The 23,007-nt window shown below is 47.6% G+C and overlaps 5 protein-coding genes across 5 annotated transcripts; 3 read left to right on the plus strand and 2 right to left on the minus strand.

Moving 5' to 3' along the window:
- Positions 1–33: 33 nt before the first annotated feature.
- Positions 34–1,936, minus strand: M406DRAFT_341031 (general substrate transporter; the record flags this gene model as incomplete). Its single annotated transcript, XM_040921616.1, has 3 exons — positions 34–71; positions 269–1,337; positions 1,457–1,936. 3 exons carry the CDS (start codon positions 1,934–1,936, stop codon positions 34–36), a joined length of 1,587 nt encoding a protein of 528 aa, XP_040774435.1.
- Positions 1,937–5,623: 3,687 nt separating this feature from the next.
- On the minus strand, positions 5,624–6,864 carry M406DRAFT_263100 (uncharacterized protein; the record flags this gene model as incomplete). Its single annotated transcript, XM_040917564.1, has 3 exons — positions 5,624–6,220; positions 6,302–6,629; positions 6,686–6,864. The coding sequence occupies 3 exons, from the start codon at positions 6,862–6,864 to the stop codon at positions 5,624–5,626; spliced, it is 1,104 nt and encodes a 367-aa protein (XP_040774436.1).
- A 6,118-nt stretch (positions 6,865–12,982) lies between these two features.
- On the plus strand, positions 12,983–13,513 carry M406DRAFT_331995 (uncharacterized protein; the record flags this gene model as incomplete). The annotated part of the gene is made up of 3 exons (XM_040920691.1): positions 12,983–13,010; positions 13,092–13,315; positions 13,397–13,513. 3 exons carry the CDS (start codon positions 12,983–12,985, stop codon positions 13,511–13,513), a joined length of 369 nt encoding a protein of 122 aa, XP_040774437.1.
- A 997-nt stretch (positions 13,514–14,510) lies between these two features.
- M406DRAFT_347159 (putative phenol 2-monooxygenase) lies at positions 14,511–16,907 on the plus strand (the record flags this gene model as incomplete). Its single annotated transcript, XM_040922262.1, has 5 exons — positions 14,511–14,635; positions 14,693–14,719; positions 14,788–14,962; positions 15,095–15,614; positions 15,670–16,907. 5 exons carry the CDS (start codon positions 14,511–14,513, stop codon positions 16,863–16,865), a joined length of 2,043 nt encoding a protein of 680 aa, XP_040774438.1. The 3' UTR covers positions 16,866–16,907.
- A 3,842-nt stretch (positions 16,908–20,749) lies between these two features.
- Positions 20,750–21,153, plus strand: M406DRAFT_234142 (CENP-B protein; the record flags this gene model as incomplete). The annotated part of the gene is made up of 2 exons (XM_040915972.1): positions 20,750–20,785; positions 20,851–21,153. Coding segments are annotated over 2 exons (339 nt in total), but the record flags the coding sequence as incomplete, so codon positions are not given.
- Positions 21,154–23,007: the final 1,854 nt, after the last annotated feature.

Below are 23,007 nucleotides of genomic sequence, written 5' to 3' on the forward strand. Positions count from 1 at the left end.
ACGTCGATATAACAGAAGAGAAAAGGATAATTATTAGAAGGCCTCGAGAATCATAGGTAGCTGAGAAGGGGCTGGGAGGCATTAAGTTTCAAATGTTCATTGAGTAGAGGTTATAACCGTCCTCATCATTCCTTTCGTTATCCATCTCGAGCAGCTGATCTCGAGCAGCTAGCTTTATGCACTCATTTACATTGTCGCTTTTATACGCATTGGGCAGCCATAATCCGGTCAGCCTCAGCAGCAGCCAACCTCAGGATCTCAACATCACCACCAGAACCATCACCGAACAGTGCGTCGATCTCTTCCAGGGTCTTACCCTTGGTTTCCGGGACGAAGAGCAACGCCCATATCCCAGCAAGTCCACAGAAGAAGGCGAAAAAGATATAAGTCCCAAACCTGATATCCTGGAGCATAGGTGGCGTGGCGATGCCAACGGTGAAGTTGGCAAGCCAGTTGACACAGGTAGCCAGGGCCACACCTTTTGCACGCTGAGAGTTGGGATACACCTCGGCAGGCAGGGCCCAGCCGAGGGGCGAGAAGGAAACGCCGAAAACCATGATAAAACAGAAGGCCATGGCGACGCATGCCCAACCAGCAGACGTGTTTGCCGACCAGTCCGCCTCGTAGACGCCAGCGAGAGCAGCAATGATCACATAGCAGAAGCAAGACCCGAAACCTCCCAAAATGGCGAGAGGTCTGCGTCCCACCTTGTCGATAACGACAAAGCAGATAGCGACAGCAACCAGCTGCAGGATGTTGAACACTCCAGACAAAATGAGTGCCATTTCGGAGGTTTGTCCAATGGATTCGAACAAAGTCGGTGCATAGTAAATGAAGGCGTTTATGCCAGAAAATTGCTGGAAGAAGCAGACTCCGCAGCCGACAATGGTTCTTCGGATCGTCTTGCGATCAAACAGATCCAGCCATGAGTAGACCTCCAGCTTGAAGTCGGTGGCACCTGGGTGTCTTTGTTGAATGGAAAGCCTCTTGAACTCAACCTCGGCGAAGATTCCCCTTGCCTCTTGTTGCACGCGTGCATCAGAGATAGGCAGTCTGCGCAACTTGGACAGACTGATCAGGGTCTCTTCGTGGCGGCCAACGAGGCTGAGCCACCGGGGTGAGTAGGGGAAAAATTGAAGGCCGATGCCGAGAATTGTAGTGCAGACCATTTGCAGTCCCAGAGGTAGCCGGAATGAGACCTCACTGTTGATGTTTCTCGTACCATATGTAATCCAGAAGGAAATAACGACGCCGGATACAATGGAAATGGACTCGAGTACGAGAAGGGTTCCTCTGAGATTCGGCGGAGAGATTTCGGAGATATACAATGGGGCACCCTGTTTTCATTCATTGTTAGCTCTCCGATTCTCATCTTGTTTATTGTTTTGAGGGAATTCCCCCCTTCTCTCATCCCCTTTGCAAGAGGACACCCTGCAATTTGCAGAGCGCATGAAACCTTGGAAGTCAAAAGATTACTTCCCATTGCTAGAGTTCCAACGCCAATGCCCCCAATAGCTCTGCCAGTGACCAGGGCAGCATAACTCGGGGCTGATGTCTGAATTGCGGCACCGATGGTGAAGATAACCACCACAACGGTGAGGGCGTGTTTCCGTGAGATCTTGTCGGCCAGGTAAGGCATAAAGATACAACCAATAAAAGCGCCGAGCAGCAACATAGCAGTCATGAAACTAGTGCCAAAAGCACTTTCGGTTTGTGGGAAGGCATTGTGGAACTGGGCCATAACGTTGATGATTGAGATAACACCCTGGTCGTAGCCAAACGAAAACCCACCTAGTGAGGCGAGGAAAGCAGCGCCAAAGACGTATGAGTTGCCGATCAGCCCGCGAAGGCCGTTTGGCCCGTAAACAATATCTTCAGCGAAGACGTTGGATTGGGCCAGCTCCTTGGAGCCGCGGGGAAGACTGGAATCCTCCATGTGCTCGTGGGATAGTCCTTTAGGACCATCGCCCAAAGCATTGTTTATTTTATCAACGGACATTGTGAAGAGACGAGATATCGAATGGCGATGCCAGGCTGAAGTTTCTTGGAGAATTCACTCAGAAAGGAGGCACAAGACGAGGCTGAGATGGTCTCTCTTCTAGAACACTTTGAGAGGCTTTTTATACCGCCGTGAATCTGGGTGATTGAGGGGGATGACATCCATTAGCTGGAATATGCTCTCCGAGTCTCCAGTTTTCCGCGGGAAAAATTGGCCGTAGCTTGTTTGGCGGTTAGGTTCCAAGGTCAAACCAGCCTCAGTTGCGGGGAAACCCAGTCTTGCCCCGGATTCTGCTCCACCGGAATCTGGGGAAATGCGTCACATCCTGGTTCAAGAACGGGGAAACCAGGGAACACCCCTTCATATACGCATGGATAATAGTTTTAAGGGTAAACGATGACCCTCTCAGCATTCATTATCTTGGTCGGGTGTGTGGAGTACTAGGATGCATTAGATAAATTACACCGAATGTAGAGTGCCTTCGTGAAAACAAATCCACGGATAAGAGACTACATTATGATATGGTGTATCTATGCCTATGTGGTGTTGCCTTTGCGGGCAGGTTCAGCGCAACAGTCGCCATGTTGATTATGAGGCAAATTCAGCCTATGTTCAGACTGTATTGATGCCATGTTTCGTTATTGCATGCTCTGCGGTCCAGTTCCAGTTCTCGGAGTTGTACAGAGCCCAATGCCAATGGCCCTCATATAGCTGGGACAAAGTACCCCCCCCGGGGGGGTTGGGGGGCCTGGGGGCTCACCTCCTCAATCGATGTCTCGTCCTGGAACGATGTATTGAATTATTTCGAGTTCCTCCCGTTGAACCAGACACTGGACATCATTTAAAAGCCTTGCCTTTCTATTATAGGATTCCAGCCGGGTTTCAGTAGATGCACTTCGGAGGCAGCTGTCAGGCTCAGGCCTGGATCCAGAGTAAGCTGTTGTGTGACGGGATCGGAGCATGGGGGAAGAGCACTGACCCAAGTGCTGCGATCCCCAAAGTCGCAAGTAGTAGAGTGTACGGCGGTTCATTTTGGAAATTATGCAGTACTTGATGTTGTAGCAGATTCCGGAACTGTCTCAATTTCGGAAGCAGATCCTCTCCTGATGCAAATATCGCTCCAACACTTCCAATGAGCTAGCCCATGCCGAGAATTCCACACTAAATAACCAGTTTATGCTCTAAATAACTTGATGCAGAACCTCGTGTCTCCGTCGTCTTGTGCGGGGTTCGCCCGAAGACCTGCCGTCCGATTATGAGGCATTGAGATGCTGAGGCAGAGCCCTTGCCTTGGCTGAAAGTCTGTACGGACCTGTGTGATACCACTGCGGACTGCGCTCTTTATAAGTGTTCCTTGTTGTCAATATATCTGGACCGAATTATCACAGAGATAAGAGACTGCACGCATTGGTCCATCAACACATAGATTCGATCGGCGACAAGGGGCATATACTTGGTGTCAACAGGCTAGAATACCTACGCCCACGTCGCGGACTTCCACGCTGTAATTCTCACAGGACACAGCTGATATGTTGGTGTTGAAAATGATTTGCATGCGTTGCTCTCAATTCATACTCTGTGAAAGATTTAGCCCTTGGCTGCAAATCTGCTGCACCCACAGAATTATTTTGAGGCAGCTCCTGACAGCCCTTTCACATGTTATTGAATTCACGCAATAACACTCGGCCAATATGTAAAGCTGAAGGACCCGTGCGTCGAGCTGAACGTGGTTTGTAATTTTCGTCCAAGGTGGTACTGTCAAGTCCTTCTCGAATGCCTTCTTGGTACAGCGCAGAGACGTTGCTACTACCAGGGCATGAGATGAGCCAAAATTTTTGATGATCCCCTTTGTCAACGAGATCTACGGAGATGTGTTGCAACGTGGATGCAGACCCGAAGGGCTTAGACTGAAGAAAGAAAACAAAAGCTCTCAAGGCACGTATTTCTTTTACGCGATTTTGAATAGGAACATCTGTCTAGCACTAACGATGCTTGGCCCTCAAAGCACAAGCTAATAAGACTACTGCAATTCAGACAACAACTCAGTAACAAGAGTGGGACAGCGTTTGATGCTCTCGTCTTCAACGAGTTTGCCTTCATCAGCTGGAAGTGTTGCCATTGTCTTTCTCTGCTTCTGCAAGGTATGCAATGTGCTGGGAGTCACTGACCTCCCTTAGATCAGTTCTGTGGGACTATTCTTGCTCTCGCTGTTCTTTTGTTCATGGAATTTCTTTCCAGGCCATTTTACAACTGCTGACATTGAACTGCTTACCTTGGATCCCTGTGTTTGTTATACCTCTATGTTATACCTCTTTGTGGCCAAAAGTTTATGCTCGACGTCATTCGAGGATAGGTAAACTTCTGGGAGTTTGATCTCACTAATAATTGGAAAAGTGAATTATTCAAATAAATCTTATCAATGGGGAGTTGAGCATGATTAGTTAGAAGAAAGGCTGGTGCTTGTCTCAGCAAGGTAGGCTACCACAAATACTCCTTAAGTCTGATCTCGAGAGCAGCGACTTTTAATGGAAAGAAAGCTAGCAGATGGTTGCAAACTTTGATTTATTTCCTCACAAAGACAACTTCATAACCTTGAATAATTATTTTTGTTCAATCTTGGCATTGAGTCCACCCTGAACTGCAAAATTGCATGGTTACAAAACTTCAGGTCCTAATTTAAAGTTCTAACATTTGTATAGTTATTAAGAAGCATAATTTCACGAATTCAGCCTCTAGCACTTCGGTATGTAACAAATTAAGAATTATCTGGGTTCATTATTGTCCCCAAGCTATAATCTTGAAGCAAACAGGACAAGCAGTCGAAATCCATTACTTGATGAGATTGTGAAATCATACCACTAAAAACATCTCTTCATTGAAACATCTCTTGATCACATCTTTTTGATTACGGATAGATTTTGCTTTAACATTAACTTAGAGCACTTATTTGCTGTCAGAATTTTGAAGAATGGGAATAATTCTTTGCTCTCCCTGTTCTGTACCGTGTTTGAAACAAGCTAGTGTTAGATAACACTTTTTTACTTCTTTTTCATGCTCAATGCACCACCTGTTCTGTATGTGCAAAGAAATAGATAGTGTTCAGGAGGCATCAGGGCTCCAAAAATAACACAAGTCCTTTTGAATATATGTGAGAGAATCCTGTTCTTGCTAGAGTACCTAAGGGATAATTATAGATCACTGCTCATTTGAGAACCCACTATTTAGCCCCACTCTTTCTCATTGTCGTATAGTATACGATACAGACTAGGGTCGTGTTTTAATTTGCACAATCTCCTTACTATGTACCCAATAGTCATTGATGCTTGTATACTTAACCAGGGGCACTGTCCTTGGGCTTCCCGCAAAAGTATAGTGATGTACTAAATTTAGTACATATCTGGTATATATGGCTGCATATTAATGCATGGGTGGAGCGTATAAAGCGCACTGATATAGAACATCCCATTGCAGTAACGGGTGTCGGGAAAATAGTCTGCTTGAGAGCGTCGTGCATAATTTGTCTATGCCGCCCCCGCTAAGTCGGTTCAAAAATTGAAAGTTTTACCACTAGTAGGCATCCAAATATACAAGAAGGACCGTTTCGCTATGTCAAAGGTACATCTGTTATGCAATCAAAGCGAACTCCTCGAACAATGCCGTTCCTGTGTATAACTCTCCGCCATCAAGTCCGCCTTCAATTGTTCCACGAGCCCGGTTGTATCCTGTTATATCGATGATGATTGTACCGGTCGTAACATTGGCAACAAATGTAGTTCCGTTGCCCAGATCGAACTGCATTCCCAGGCCCTGCATGATACCTGTTGTCAAAGTCGGCGGATAGGTACTACTTGCACCCCATGGGCGGACTACAACTGCGTTCGTGGCGCAGCTTGCGCTGATGACCGTGCCATTCTCGGCAACGTAGCCAGCGAAGTACTCCTGGCCAGCGAGGTCGAGGGCGTCATACCAGACAATGGAGTAGGGGCCGAGGTGTGCGTGTCCCCAGTACCATTGCGAGGCGCTGTCCACAAAAGCCTGGTCGCCCCAGTTCTTGTCGTGGTACCCAATGCCATCGTCGAAGCTCAGGGAGGTGCCGTCGCTGAAAAGGAGATCGACGGTTGCTGTTGCGTCAGGCACGGCGTTGGCCCAGCCGATGTGTGGCATAATCACCTCGCTCGCACCATCTTCATTGAGGCTGCAAGGGTAGTGAGCGGGGGCGAGCTGTTGATTGTTCAATTAGTCTTCATGACACTAGTAGGTCATCTGGCAGGCCGCGAAAAGGTGGCCTTTAGTAGCACGTACCGACTTCCAGGTTATGGTCCCTTGGACGCCGATGTCAGACGAGTTGATAGTCATGACATAAGTTGCTTCTGACTCGGAAAGACTAGAGCCGACGAAGCTGAAGCCGGCACCTTCCCATACTAATGAGATGCCGTCCTGGTCGTAATCAATAACGCCACCGGTCGCAGGCAGGTCCAAGTTGTATGCGGTCCCGTTAGCAAACGTCCCTGTAAGCGAGGCTGATAGGGGCCCGTCGTAATAGGTATTGATAAAGCCATCAGGGCCTGCATTGTAGATAACAACGACCGTAGATGCGTTGGTTGCTGCAGACACTACGTCGAAATACCACCTGTGGGCGTTTTAGCTGAGAATCATACGAAGGCAGTAAGTAGAAATCCGGCTTACCAGTCGTAAGTAGTGTCATTTGCAGGGCCAGAGATCTTCGGACCGTCCAAATATGTGCTGGGGCTTGACGTCCACTCAGCAGTTACAGTCCCATTGGTGAGAACATTGCTTAAGGTCTCGACAGTAGCTGTAGCGGAGCTGATGAGCAGCGCGGACGCTGCGATAACTGCTTTCTGCATCTTGAGATCGGTAAAAGTTGGTTGAAGGGGAAGACATTGTTGAAGAGATGCGAAAGAAGCGCAGGCCAGCCATATAAGAAGACCGAACTTTCTTTTTATTTATTTATTTATTTAACGGAATGTCGCATTGCGGATCGACCGGAGGACCGTTGATTCCTTTGATTCCTTTGATTAGATGGAGCGACACGTGGAGCTTTCGCGGCGCAGATCAAGCTGAATTTGGTCGAATCCCGCACGTTGGCTCGGAGCGAGAGGCGAGGGGGACCCGGATGTCAAGGATTACAAAGTGCCAACGACGGGTACTATAGGACTAGGGATAAGGAATAGGCTTAGGAGCGGCACACCAGGATTGCGAGTTGGGGCGTCCTTTTGGCTCGAGAGGACTCTGTTAGTAATTGAGAGAATGAATAACTTACAACTCATATACCTGAAAAGGGTGATCAGTCAGCTACTGAGCCTCACAGTTCTATAACAATAACGATTGACTCAGTATGATCGGCCGGTCTTCAGTAAACCAGACATATGTAGTCCGCGTAGTTTCCCTAGTCCTCTCACTACTTGGCCAGCCTCGACAGACTCTAACGTGCCTGACCAACAGAGCCCACTTTGACCATGTCTCAATCTCGACCAGCATGTTATCCCCTACCATACCCGCTAATTTCTATATCGAAGCAAATTAACAACAAGCATCTTGAAGGCTAAGCAGTCTGTGCACCAGATAGCAAGACTGCTGAACACGTGAAGCCGAAAACACCTGCCAAAGTGTGCTGGCAAGTAATGCCGGACACGCTAACGCAATTTGGCTCACTGCTCGCGTGGTGGGAGTGGTGGGAGTTCCTCCCGTCGGGCGTCGCTCTGTACCATAAAAACGCAACGAACTAGGAGCCTCATTTCGGACACAGAGCAGCGGGCCGCACAAGGTTAGCCTAGGCCATATCGATTGAGACGGCATAACGGATTCGCTGGCGCGCATGCGTACGAATGATGTTGTGAGAAGGGCGAGGCGCAGAAGGTGCAACCTGAGTGGGCTGCGAGGCAGCACCGGGCTTTTTGAATGTGGTTACGAGATAAGAGATGATGTTGAGCGTGTTTAATCCCTTTGTTTCATTTGCGGGCAAAGAGAGGGGCAGTGGCTTTGGTGCATGACAACTATGCATCAGCTGATTATGCAACTTCAACAAAAAAGAAGGAAAAAAACAGGGGGCAGGGGGGAGGGTGGGAGGAGGGGAGGGAGAAAACAACAATCCACCTCCTCCTAGAGGGACACCGCAACCTTCTAAATGCAATCACTGTCATAACGTCTTAGCGCTTCTATATGCAGAAGGGTGTGGCCAAGCCTTTCGTAAAAAAAGAAAAAAAAAAGAAAAAAAGAAGAAAAAAAGAAACCTGGTGAAGGTAGTGCAGGCTCTCAAGACAGGTCCAGGACACTCAAGAGCTACGATACTGAGAAGCAGCCCATAGGTCATCGTGCTGGCTAGTCCACTCTCCACAATATGTAGAGGTCACGCTTTGGTTGTACACGCGGCACTGGGCATGTGTCTCGGTTTCCGCTTGAGGAGAATCGGAAGGCTATCATGTACTTCTTCGACAAGGCACACCCTGAATACGAAATGAGATGATGAGCCGGGGAGCAAGCATCTAAGACACTGAAATTGGAGTTTTTGGCTCTGGCGCCAGGTTAGCTGGTTTTACCCTTGAAGAGGCAAGGCAACTGCTGAAGACTCTGCAACGCATGGTCTGAACGACGAGAGTTTGAACACCAAGGTTGTGCCATTTCAATGGCACTGCCCGGGCATGACCTTTGTCACTTGTGGATATACATAGTACAAACAAGAGAAGAACCTAGCTCTTCGAGATCTACTATCGTGAACAGGATATTACTAGTACAAGAGAATGATCCCAGCTGAGACATGATGAACATCAATCTCGTGGAGGTATAGCGAGTTACTATGGCAAGCACATGCAACGCGCAAGCAGAGCTAACTAAAGAGTGAAAAGCTTATTAAGCAACAATAAAGCTGCTCTGGATAGACTCAGTAGCATTACTGTGAGGAAGGAAACCCTAACCCTAATCACTTACACATATAAAAACACCCCTTTTAAGCGTTTTCTTTTATCTAGTTTTCTAGATAATTAGCAATCTAATCCATTCTTTCAATACTCACTAAAGCGATTATTTTCCCCTAGTTATAAGCCCAGTTCGCTCAGTAGCAAGGCGCCACCTTCTAAGATACAAGAGGATGCCACTCTAACTGAATTTAGTTATAATTAGAGATTCTCTACCATCTACTCATAGTCCCGAGAGGTTGTGAGTTCAAATCAGGATTGAAGCAGAGGCAGAGGGATCTGCTGTGATAAAGTATATAGTATTTGCTCTTAAGTTTATTTCACAAAGCCGTGTCTTTGGAAACTGAGGGGGTGTGTGGGAAAAAAGATAGGTGCAGCTAGTTCTGAGAGACCTGGCGATCGTCATTTTCCCCCAATAATTACCGCATAGCATGGAAAGTGGCAAGATTCTCTGCCTAAATTGTGGACTCTAATTCTCGAACGGGTCTTCTACAGGGGAGACGAAGACATCGTGAAGGAAAACAAGCTCCCCTACCATAGGACCAATGAAACACATGCCAGCCAAACGTAACCACACAGCAAAATCTAAAGTTTACATCGCGAGGCTGCCGTATGAGTCTCAGCCGCCGACCAAGTCTTTAAGTAGTAGTATTGCCAGTTCCTTGTGGAAACTGAGTCAAATATTTGAGTACGCCTCGCTGCCTCGATCGGCGTCATGAACCCGATAGTCTTTGAGCACGACGAAGTATCGTGGTGACCAACATCCCAACAGTGGCTGGACCATTCAATGAATACCGCGCGGTGCTCCTTGTCGTTTGAGCCGAGGAAGACTTGCGCATGGCTGCGCCCCTGCCGAAGCGGACCCCGAACGTGACGCTCGTCTGCGTCTACTTCAACTCCCGGGGTCTTGCAGCCGCTTGAAACAGCCTCGCTACTCTCCACACACGCGATAATGATGTGCTCGTACGAACCGAACCGTATGACATCAGGCAGAGGGTTCGGGTCATTATTCCTTGCCTTGCTGTGGCGTTTGTGTGTTAATTGCGGCCCGCCCCGTGGCGCCGTTGGTATTTGTGAGTGTGATGCTGCTGCCAACTTCGAAGAAGTTCCTGAGCAGAGGCTAGAGCATGAGCTTGTTCATCAGCACGAAGGATGTAATCGCAATCAATGTGATTGATTACTTGATCACGCATGGCTCCCAAAAAAGACTTGATGTAATCCGACAACCTATCCTTGGCGGAACATTGACATCTAGTGACTAACAATGCTGTACTACTTGCCTAAAACTTTCTACAAAACAATACTTAAACTTTCGCGGACGCTCAAGCACACCCCGCCAATCCTGGTACAATCGGCTCTGGTAGTCATAATATTCACTGTAGACAACATAAGTTTAAGCTAACAAGAGCGGTATCAAAATGCCAGGCACAAAAAAGAGGTGTCAGTCGAAGGATTAGCTGAAGAAAGAGGAAAGACAAAGAGAAGAAAAGAGGAAATCCCTGAGCCTCAATATCTCTGCTTCCTGATGGCTGTGCGAAAAAGATAGGCTGAAGGCGGCGAGAGCGGAGCTAGACCATGAGCGGGACCTGAATGTTGATCTGGGGATCATGATTACGGAAACGGGATGAACGTTATCCCTTCTTTTGTACTCCAAATGTTTTCAGCTCTGTTCTCAACATCAGGTCTTTACCATCAGTTGCCCCTTCTCACAGCTTGTACGGTACAAGGCTGTGATCATTGTAGGTCATAGGAAGCAGAGTGGGGGCCATGCACAGCAGTATGTGAGGTACGGTCAGCAGGAGACCAAATTCAAGATTTCAGCTTGCTTGCAAACAGAGACCCTACATAATTAAAGCTGAAGTATTATAATATTTGACGGGATAATATCACATGTATGGGGTGGGCGGGGTGCATGCGTGCAAAGATAAAGCAGAGCCTTAGTCCAGCTCTTAATTAGTAGCTTACGCGAAACATATCTATATATTTGGAAAGTATGAATTAGCAAGCACAACACTTAGTGAACCATCCCATTCCTCACTTCTTACTTTTTTCAAAGAATGGTTTCCAAAGATCACGACGGTACGCCCCCGGCTGGGCCAGATTTATCTGGACAAGCTTTTGGCAACAGCAGCGTCTGCAGGGGTGAGCGACTTGACGGAGAGGGAAGCTCAAAGTCGAAAGAGGATGAAAGTCCACCTCAAATATACGAATCAGACATGAGCGAAGACAGCAATGAATCAGGCAACGTATGTCAACCATCCGAAGATATCGCTCAGGAAGGCGACAGCAGCTCAAGCCAGATATTGGAATCAGAACCCGAAAACCTCGAAAAGAAGGGGTTCTCAGCATTTCACAAGCTGTCCGTGTTGGCCACATCGTCCTTCGTCCTCGCGAGCATTGCACTCCCCTGCTGCGTCGCCTTCATCTGCTTTCTCTGGTCGAATCCGGGGGGTACACAGACGAATAAGACTTGGCTTAACATTGTCCAGAGCGACTGGACTCTTAAGTCAATCACAATAAGTACGATGGTCTTACGTACTGCTATTGCAACGCAAGCAGTGTAAGTGATGTTTTAGCCACAGTAGCTACCTGTCCTGCTTGGTATCCTAACAAGAGCAGAATCATAACATCAATGCTGTCTTGCATTATCATGGAATGCAAAGGCGTTGCCCTTCATCGGTCCGTAGCTGTGTCTGCCCTGAGGTACGTCAACAACGGACCGCAGAGCCTCGCACTCGCGTTGAGAGACACATACTCTTATGCCGGACTATGGGTGTTCGTCACATTGCTTGTGTACCTCACCACATTTGCTCTCCAGTTCGTATCGACTGTTCTCGTGAGCGACCTCGCTATTGGGCCATTGATAGGTCATACCAGAAACGAGGCGACCCTTGCAGCATTGTCCTGGCACGCAGGAATTGGCCAAATTAACGACACGAGACTGACAGGACAGATCTCGTACTGGTCAGAATCTCCTCCTGACTTTCCCATCTTCGCAGAATATCGCGAGGACCCTCCGGCGGCATTATCTCTCTCACAAAACACCATCCGTGATGCTGGGGTGACACTAAGAGCTTTCATACCAATCTCAAATCAGTCTAAGCGAACAACAATTCAATCCTTCTCCGGCATGGTTACTATCGAGGACTCCAGAGTCGTCTGTATTAGGCCCAAGCTACATCCATACTTCAGTATCGGGTATGTAACAGGGAGTTTTGGCTACCTTCTCAACGGCTCACTTACCCCTGAGACTGTGCCCCCTGGCCTTATACTTGCTGAGGAGCCAGCCATGACTTCCGGTCTGCTGCCAGTGACTTACAGTCTTGCCACGAACCAGTCCAGCGGGTCCCAAGTGACCTTGAACTGGAGCCAGCAGATACCTTTCGCTCACGGGGATGGTGGACGTTGGGGTATTGCTCAGAACTTGATGTATCTTGGTCCCGCCCTAGTCTCATCTTTGGATCCACGGTATTCCGAAATAACCTCAGCTGAAGGTTCTATGAACTTCACCATGACGAACCCAGAATATCTTGCTTGGAACTTGACGTATTATCAAGATGGTAATAATGTGTCCTTGATGACGGGTCGAAGCTATGAGCTCCTGAACTTGACAGTCTCCGAGCCCAGCGAGCCAGAAAGGAATACCAATATGTTCTTCAGTTCAGACCAAGATGAAAACAAACTCATTATAGATACGAAGAACGAATGGCTGGTTTTTAAAATCCCGAGCATTCCGGACTTTGGCCTGTCAGTATCTCTCTGTTTTGACTCATTCGCCTCAATCAACGCCCATGTCAACTTTACAAGCACCCAACCCAACAGTGAGCCATAACTGGGTGCATGGAACGCCTCGGCCGGGTTTCTGGACACAACAGACGTGCGCCGTCAGCTCGGTACGCTGCCAGGTCAGAACCAATCCGCTCCGGAACGAGGTATCATGAGCTTTGAGACTAGCCCACAGCAGCTACGAGAGCAAACACAACTCTGGTATGATGACGCTAAAAATCAAGGCGCAAGCAACATATCATTCCCTTCTCAAGCCTTTGTCGCAATGGTCAGCAAGGACACGTACTCGTGGGGTACGTGGATGTGCAGGGGCTGCGGGATGGAATTCGCAATTAAGTCGGACATGAACATCTCCTATGTCGACAACACTGCAGTCCAGGAACAGTTATTCCAAGACGTGGTAAAGAACACGGGTGACAGTGCCAAAGCCTGGCAGTCGTACTATACTATCCTCGGCCGTCTGGCGTATTACCAGAACCTGCCCTATTACGACATCGGGGACACACCAGCTATCGCAAGGTTTCAAGATTATCAGTTTCCTCAGTCTAGAAAGGGTCTGTCTGTGGCCGTCACGGCGGTCTGTGTGCACATTGTCCTGGTCAGTGCGATCACAATCACTTTTCTAATGAAATCTCGGGTTTCGCGAGTCGGAGATAATGCGTGGCTGAACCTAGCACAGGCGAATTCTTCGCTTACAGAGGATGTGATGCGAAGCTTTTCGATAATGAGGGATAGAGATGTGGAGAAAGACATCTTGACGCGAGGCATGAAGGACAAAATAGTTCATATCAGCTAGTTGTTTTATGAAGAAGTATGTCTTCCCGCTCTTCCCATAACATAAAGTCAATAAGAAAATTGTGATAGAGAATGTACCATATTGGAAAGCGCTTTAAATATGGAGCTCCGACTTATATTACTAATTTAGCACGCGCTGGGATCGGGCGGCGACATGCGGGGTGGAATACCATTTCGATCGACGGCAGCGTTGGGAGGGACCTACAACTAGGTTGATTATCCGCTTCGCGGCAGAAGACCGGCAAAGGCATCAGTCTGAATGTTCCTCGTGCACGATGAACCAACTACCCATCATAACGAGCGAGCCAACAGACGCTGTGACCAACCGGGTTGATTCGATCGATCACTCAAGGCCACATCCGATCGTTTTCGTCACATCGTGCTGTCCTCAGTAAGCTTGGTGAAAAAAAAGCCAAAATCTTACGTTTGTCCACCTAGTGCTTATAGTAGCAACATGGGTGATATTGCGTTATAGCAAGGGGGCGGCTCTTAGTCTCTTGTGATAGTCGGCCATTGGTCTGGTCTTGAAACAACGAGACGCCCAGTAAACTGCATAGACACGGCACGAATTCGGTACATACTACGGTTGCCTGTGCAAGGTCATCATCCCAGATTAGGATGTACTGGAGATCTAAAGCTGGCTCAGGGGCTTGAGCTAGCCCACCGAACGTGACGGCTGATTGTAGATCATCCGAGGCGTGTCAATCTGCCGCTGTAACCCCGCACCCGACGCAGCCAATAGGACCTACACCCGACGTTGCTGATACTTTGAAGCCAAGATCAGGGTTGAGCGGGGCGCACGGCATGTCATAGCGACCAGGCGTGATGATGCTAGGGCGATAAAGAGGACTTCGGCGGTGAGCTGATATAAGTATTTGCTAAGGTCAAACAGATCTTGTCCGTGGATCTTGCTTGGTGTGAATGACGCTCATCGCGACTATACCGCGACTTTCGAAGTATTTCGGTTCTAGCAAGGGCCGAGCGCAGCAAAGAATATCATGGGAGAATCTTCTGCGGCTCCTGTCTTGCGCAAGTCTGACGACGACATCGCTAATGGCGCGGATTCCGGCGGACCTTCCCAACGCCAGACGGGTGGTGACATTCTCGAATCAAATGTCGATGTGTCAGTTGAAGCAGTTTTCAAACTCGCTATTGACTGTAAAGCTAATCGTGTGAGCAGACTCATCATTGGTGCCGGTCCAGCAGGGTAAGAGAGTTCCTGAGTCCCTCAACGCAGCCAAGGCAAGGACTATACTGACGGTGATGTTGCTAAAGGCTGATGGCAGCTGCGTGGATGGCTCACTGCGGTATCAAGACGCGCATTGTCGACAAGAGGAATACAAAGATTTTCTCCGGCCAGGCAGACGGACTACAGTGCCGTAGCTTAGAGATCTTCGATAGCCTTGGGTTCGCTGACAGGGCTTGGAAGGAGGCTAATCATATGATCGAGGTACGTCTTGGGATGTCCACAAATGTGTAAAGCTACTGACATCCAACATAGATCTGCATGTGGGTTAGTCTTCACCACAGCAAGGCCCAGCCTATCCAATTTGAGTATTGCCTATATCCCTGACATTCACAGAACCCCGGCCAGGATGGTGTGATTCGACGGTCGGATAGAATTCCAGACACCATCGTGGGCCTCTCGCGATTCCAGCAGATCGTCCTTCACCAAGGTAGGATCGAGCGGTTCTTCCTCGATAACATCAAAAAGTTTTCCAAAGATACGATTCAAGTCGAGCGTGGCGTCCTACCTACCTCATTGGTGATTGATGAGACCAAAGTAGAAACCAACGATGGTTATCCTGTGACGGTCTCCCTTCAGCACCTCACTGAAGAAGACTCTACTCCGAAACAGCAAGTGAGCGGGAGCAAGGTGCCAGACGGGCTCTTCAGAAGTAACCTTGCTCAGGATGATGAAGCAGATCTCCTCAGCGAACGCAAACCTGGATCCGGAAATGTTGAGATAGTTCATGCCAAGTATGTACTTGGCTGTGACGGTGCTCGGAGCTGGACGCGGAAACAACTCGGGTTTGAACTGGAGGGCGAAGCCACGGACTTCATCTGGGGCGTGATGGATATCATACCTATCACTGATTTTCGTTAGTACATGATGCCAGACTCATGAGCTGGAATTCAAAGCTGACTCCTGAGAAGCCGACATTCGTATGCGATGCGCTATCCATTCGGCTGACAATGGCAGCTTGATGGTTATTCCGCGAGAGAATAAGTTGGTTCGACTGTATATTCAGCTGAAAGAAGTCACACCGGATGCGTCTGGCAGAGCAGACCGATCCAAGATCACCCCTGATATGATCTTCAGAGCCTCAAGGAAGATTCTACATCCGTACAAGCTAGACTACGAGTATTGCGACTGGTGGACCGCATATCAAATCGGTCAACGTGTTGGTAACGACTTCTCTTCCCACAACCGCGTCTTCCTGGCCGGTGACGCCGTCCATACACATTCTCCGAAGGCCGGTCAGGGAATGAACGTCTCCATGCAAGACACCTTCAATCTCGGATGGAAAGTTGCCTTGGTTGCCAAGGGCATCGCCAAGAGGACCATCCTCTCCACCTACGAGACTGAGCGGCGCCAGGTAGCTCAAGACCTCATTGAGTTTGACCACCGCTTCAGCAGGCTCTTTTCTGGGCGACCAGCCAAGGATGTTATGGACGCAGAAGGCGTCTCGATGGAAGTGTTCAAGGATGCCTTTTTGAAAGGCAACTTGTTCGCGAGTGGCCTCTCCGTCAACTATGGCGCAAGTGATCTTGTTATAAAGAAAGAGTCTGATGAGTTGTTAGCCAAGGGCCTGCCAGTTGGGATGCGTTTCAACAGCTTCAAGGTTCTCAACCAGGCTGACGGCCGCCCTTGGCACTTCCAAGAGAGGTTGAGAGCAGACGGTCGCTTCCGCGTTGTGTTGTTCGCCGGGAATGTTCTTAATCCAGTGCAGAAGGAGCGGGTCCGCAGGTTCTGCACGGATCTTGATGGGTCTGGTAGCTTCCTTCGAAAGGCTACTCCTCCGGGTGCTCCAATCGATAGTGTCATCGAGATACTGACTATCCACGCCTCAAAGCGGATTGAGACAGAACTGCTGAAAGACTTCCCCGAAATTTTACATCCCTTCGACGAGCACATTGGTTGGGACTACGATAAGGTTTTCGTCGATGATGAAAGCTACCACGAAGGTTTTGGGGATGCTTACAGAAACTATGGTGTAGACAAAGAGCGTGGCTGCGTGGTAGTTGTCCGACCAGACCAGTATGTGGCCTGGGTTGGGAGACTTGAGGACTTCACTGGTATACAGGCATATTTTGAGGCATGTTTGGAGCTTGGGGGTATATATATGTAGATAAATAGTTACCAGATGCTTACATCAATGCTTTTCTTTTCCAAGCAGCTTCCTGGCTTGTATATGGTCGAGAACCATTGTCGATAAGCATATTGAAGAACACGTAGCGGCAGAGAATACATCGTGTTTCACTACAGTCTCTATGCTATACGCTATATGCAAGTCGCCTTTACATCGTGATAGGACTGATACTCTATAATAGACATCCACGTCTCAACATCAGTCACAAAATTGTTAGGAGATCCGTGCTCTGATAGGACTCAAGAGTGAAGAATTGCCCCGAGTTCTCAAAATGATGCAGCTCTCCTAGTTGTACTCCTGCTTTGTCAATTGTAGAAAAATTCATGGCCGCGTATCTCATCCTGTGGCGCAGATTCTGTGAGTTGTTCTAATAGATTGATCGTCAATACAGGCTGCTCTTCGCTCTGCCCCATGTTCTATTTAATGGTTACTCTTCAGAACATGATCGCACTTCCCGAGCAAAACCGAAGAGCATGGAACTCAAGGCCTGGTACATATCCTAATCCGTCCGGGTCTGTGGCGGCCAAGGCCGTAGTCGAACCAGGAGAGGAAGTGTGTCCGGTGGGAGGCAATTCAAGATTGGGTAATGGAGAGACACCTGCCTCTGAATCCGGTTTTATTGAAGCGTAGTGGTGAAGAAGAAAAGATTCTGATGATCTAAGACATTAACGAACGAAGATCTGAGAGTGCTTGGGCATGTTTCTTCTTATTTTAGCGCCTAGTAATTCCGTCTTTTCGAAATCCAGGACGTAAAATTGGAGAGTATTAAAGAATACAACTAAATGTAAATCGGCCATTCATGTTTCGTTAGCGTCTGTATTGACTGTCAAGAGATGACTTCTCTCGGTAAACTATATTGTCTGAAGACATTTGTTGCTGGAGATACCCAAAACCTTTGCTTCATCTCACGCGACAGCACTGCATTATCGTGTGAAAAAGTGAACTATCGTCAGCCTTAACTCTTAAAGTGGCTTAAATATAAGCTACTGCTATACTCATTCATCTCATTCATCTCTACATAGGTTTCTCTCTCACACAGATTAATTTATTCCCAATGCTGTTTATGCCACTTTTATACGCTCGGCACTGCTCGTTTCGCCTTATATCCAAAGTGGTGGTAGGCTAAGCATGGACTCATATCAACCGCTACGATTGTTCCGGCTTCGAATCGGCGGCAGTGTTCATTAGACCACACTGGTCGTGTTGGTTTCCAGGTAGATACAACTGGTACTGAAATTTGGGTAGCAAAGGAGTCTACAGGAGTGTGTGGAGTTAGATGGGGGTTTTCTGACTAGGATAAGCAATATCACAGATCATACCATAATACACCGGAAGAAAATGGACTATGAATATGATTAGGCAGACCGGGTGGCACGCTCCGGAGTACTTGTACAATGCCTGCAGCAGTGACGTGACGATGCTCGAAGCAGAGTTCCCAATCTTGCGAGCCGAGCAGGTCGTCTCGGCCCCAACATTCATATGATCGGCATACAGACAACATAAGCATTACCCGGGTACAAGATAGCCTTCAGCCGTCCACGTGCTGTGCCATGGTCCCACCTAGGTGATTGGAGTCTAGTGCATGAAAAAGTACCGTGTGTCGATCATTACTTCTCTAGGTAGGTAGTGATGCATTACACAAATAATTGAGGCTGTTGAGTATCTAATAATGTGTACGTAGCCACTGAGAACCAAAAGTCATTCGACCTGGATACACAGCAGTGCCACTGATATGCATATACGAGATTCATATATTGTCGTTGAACACAAGATACTTAGAATCTATTCAAGGTAACTGGTGATATAATTGACTGCAGATCTTAGCCAGGTCTGGAGTTTTCATCTCCTCACACAATTCCCACCTATGCTCCCGATTGACATAGTATCTAAACCGCTGATCAGGTCCTGAATCACCATTGATAGCCCCCAAAAGCTCAGTCTCTCGCTGTGATTTATGGCCCCAAGTGAGTTTACAACAATTTTTAAATGCGCCACGTGTGCTAGCATGAGGAGCGGAGTTTGGAGTGCCGAGAGTGGCAAAGGGATGCTATTGCTAAAGAAAGCGACTCAGCCTGACCCGGATTGAGCTCAACGAGCACTATAAACAACCCTGCCATCGTGCCATCCCATCTGCTAGACGCAGGAAATGTCACCTGTATTGTCAATTGAGTGATGTAATAAGTCCCAAATTGATAATTAGCCCCCAATTTCATTGAAATTAATACAAAGTAGTATTGATCATTCAACCGCCTCATCGATTGCCTGGTGCTGCACCAGGAAGGCCCCCACCACCTTGAGAACCCGTTTTCTAAGCCCGCCATCATCGAGATGACACATGTGGCTTCCATTTTGAAATGTGATCCAGCGTACGCGTGGGATGAGCTCAAAGAAAGGCTCCTGCGAAATGTCGCGCGATGTGTCGAACTCCCCATTGTAGACCAGAGTGGGGGCGGCAATCTGCGGCAAGCGCGGTATGCCCGTCCAGCCGTGCAGCGAGCCGTTCAAGTCCAACACGGAGGGGCCGTACCTGTAGAATGAAGTCTGAATTCAGTATGTGTATGAGATGAGGAATTGGATCAGAAGGAAGAATGAACAGAACATGTGTCTTCGAAGGGTACGAAGCTATGTGGAAAGATGTCCGCGTGTAAATATTGGAGTCAAACACTCTGCACCTCAGGGAAGATATGTACTGTCTGACCCCCCCTTGCCAGACACCCGTACCCGCCGGACAGCTAATTTCCGACAGCGCCATACAAATACCAACATCCTCACTTACATATTATTTCCTCAATATTGAAGCTATTCAGAAACTGTTTTGATAGATAGATAGCCCTTTAATTGACGAATCTATTGATATACTTATATCTATGCCTGGACGCCTTATGACGCAATTCTGGCAATGCCGGAAGCTAATATCTGTTCCTTCCTGTCTTCATATCCATGATCCTTTTCCTTCAACAATCTTCTACCTCAAGCAAGCCACAATGCCTTCCCACGCCTGGAATGAGGAGAATATGGCTGATGCCCTCTTCGATATTATAGATAACCATTTATCTTTACGAAAATCAGCCAAGAAACACGGAATCGCCCCCCAAACGCTGTCAGATCGGCTGCATGCAGGGTCCTCAGTTCAAGAAGCAAAGCAACCTCAACAACGCCTTTCTACTACTGAGGAAAAGAAGATATCGAGATGAATCATCAAGCAGGAGAGCCTAGGATATGCTCCATCAGCTTCTGCTGTGCGTGGTGTTGTAGGAGCCCTCCTCAAGCAGAAGGGAGATCTCAATGCCCTTGGCCGCAAATGGATAGAGGGCTTCAAGAAGAGAAATCCTCAAATTCGCCATAAAATAGGCACTCGCCAGGAAGCCACCAGATACGATGCCTTCACCCCGAAAGCTGTTAACTAGTATTTCGACATTCGCGAGAAGGAATATGGGTGGATCGAGCCACAGCTTACAGTGAATGTGGATGAGGGTGGCATTATGACTGGATATGGTAAATTTCTATGGAATCCTCATCTCAGAGCTCCTGAACTGATACTTTTGATAGGCCTGAACTCGCTGGTCCTTGGATCCTCTGAAAAAAAGAAGGCATTCCTCAAAAGCAGCCAGGACAGAAGCTGGGTTACTCTCATTGAAAGCTGTACAGCCACAGGCCAGCTTCTCGACCTAGGCATCATCTTCAAGGGCAAAGATCTTCAAAAACAGTGGTTTTCTGAAGACATGGAGCAGTCTGTGCCAACCTGGCGCGTGATTACCAGTCAAAACGGCTGGACAAGCAATGAAATCGCAGTAGCGTGGCTTGAGGATGTTTTCCTTCTTCAGATGAATAATCTCCGTGAGAATGATATATCTCGGGCTATCCTCCTCATCCTAGATGGCCATAATAGCCATACATCAGTAAGTTAAGATCTTTTGAAGCTCAAGGTGGTATTTCTCGAGGATAATGTGCTGATATAAAACAGCTGGAGTTCATAGCTTCTTGCTACTTGAATAACATTTTCCTTTGCTTTCTCCCCGCACACACCTCCCACAGCCTCCAGCCACTAGATAACGGCATATTTGCTGTACTGAAAGCAGCCTATCGGAAAGAACTTCAAAAGTTGCAAGATCTCACAGACTCAGCCCCTGTTAACAAGATCAACTTTCTACGGTGTCTCATCACAGCCAGGGCAGCAATCACTCCTAAAGTAGTAAAAGGAGGATGGAGATATAGTGGCAACTATCCAATTAATCGCCATAAAGCCCTATCTCATGAGGAAATCCAGGAGGATAAGCAAAAACGAGGAGCAGATGAGTTGGAGGAGGACGAGGAGAATGAGCCCATTTCCCATGAGTTTATTACTGCTATAGGCCGAGACCGAAGCTACAACGAACGCAGCAAGTTGAGGAGGATCGCAAATCACCTTGAAGACCTCCAAGCTGAGGTTATCTTGCTCCGACAGCGAAATGCCTCCCTTAAGGCTCAGAACGAGGCCATTTCGAAGACCCGAAAGCGCAAGAAGATCCCCAATCCTAACAAACGCTTTATGACTATTTCAGAGGCACTTTCGGCTGGAGAAGAGGCCAACACAGCCCAGGAAGAGGATGGTTTGCCTGCTGAGGATATTGTGGAGGTTCAAGACGAGGTTGACGAGGAGGACTCTGAGGACGATAATGCAGACATTCCACGTAAGGATTCACCACCAATTCGTCGATCTTCTGGGCGGACTAGCCGTATGCCAACTAGATATTTGGAATGAGGAAATTTAGATCATTTCGATGATATATTTATTATTATTATACGATTTGAAGTGAATTATTTCTATATACTTGAAAAGGTGGCAATTGTGTGGGCCATTTCGCATTTTAGTGTCCGGCGGGTACGGGTGTCCGGCAAGGGGGGGTCAGACAGTAAAGCAAGCCATGCACGATCGCAGCTCCAGTGAATGGTGTCAAGCATTGGGTTTCTCTTTTGTGGATTCTTCTGGAGCAGTGTGAGGGGTTTCCCTCTTTCTTTGGGGGCCGCTGGGGAAAGGGGGGGGGGGTAGATGGGAAGACCGAAGCGGAATAATCTGCTAATATTGTTTTCAGAATCTGCATAATGTGCAAGCTTTAAACAATAATAGAGTGAATTTTCCATAGTAACTTGTCTCTCTATGAGATCTTGCAAACTACAAGTCCAGCTCCTTTGTTAATAGGTTCGAGCACATCTGGATGAAAGAGCTCGAACTCCCTCTTAATCAAGCTGCAAGCAATCTAGCATTCATACAATGCTTTTGCTTAAGCTGCAGCAGCACTAGCATTCCGTAAGTAGACGAACAGCTTTATGATCTGGATCTTGTTTCAAGAGCAGAGTTGAGTCTGGTTGGGAGAGCTATAGCGGACCCTACACATGCTCTCCGGAAAGCTGGGCAATCGAGCGATATTCTGTTAGCAGTACCTCCATAATAGAATCATGTAAACTAATCAAAAGCAAGGACGATTGAAGAGTCTAGGCTATTGGGAAGCAGTAAATAAGACATGAAGCGGAACTTGGCAGTATAACAGAACTCCAGCACGCGTGAAGTAGCGGAGATCTGTGATAAGAAATTGGGAGAAAACAGCCCAGTAGCATGTTTACAAAAAGATCTTTGACAGGGAGGTTATATCTGCCTACGGTACTACTATGTACAAGCACGTAGGTACTCTTTCTTCGTCTCTGGCATTTGAAGCCCGGACTCCACTCAAACGACAAGCTGAGATTATTGATGCGTTATATCGGGTGCTTAATTCATAGACATATTTGTTCTAACAAGTTACAATAAGGCTGTTATACATGTTTGTAAGTTCAGGACAGTCTCTATAGTTAATGTAATCTTCATAGTGTAATCGAGATTATCTATTAATGCTATCTGCTGTACCATCCCAAGCTTATTTAGCGTACCAGATTGGATATGACTTCCTTCTGTATCCAGTGCCTGTTCTATAGTTCTAATAGCTTCATTTAAATCTGCCAATCGGCTGATATTTGAGTGATTCTCTGCTAGTGTTCGTGCATTATCATGTAAGCGATGTATTTGGTCAAGCTCATCAAATGTTGAGTCTTGGCTGACTCTGTAAGAGAAATAATACGTCAATAGTGTAACTTATTCCTCTCGAAC

Source organism: Cryphonectria parasitica, assembly GCF_011745365.1.
Source record: "Cryphonectria parasitica EP155 unplaced genomic scaffold M406scaffold_6, whole genome shotgun sequence".
Lineage (NCBI taxonomy): Eukaryota > Fungi > Ascomycota > Sordariomycetes > Diaporthales > Cryphonectriaceae > Cryphonectria > Cryphonectria parasitica.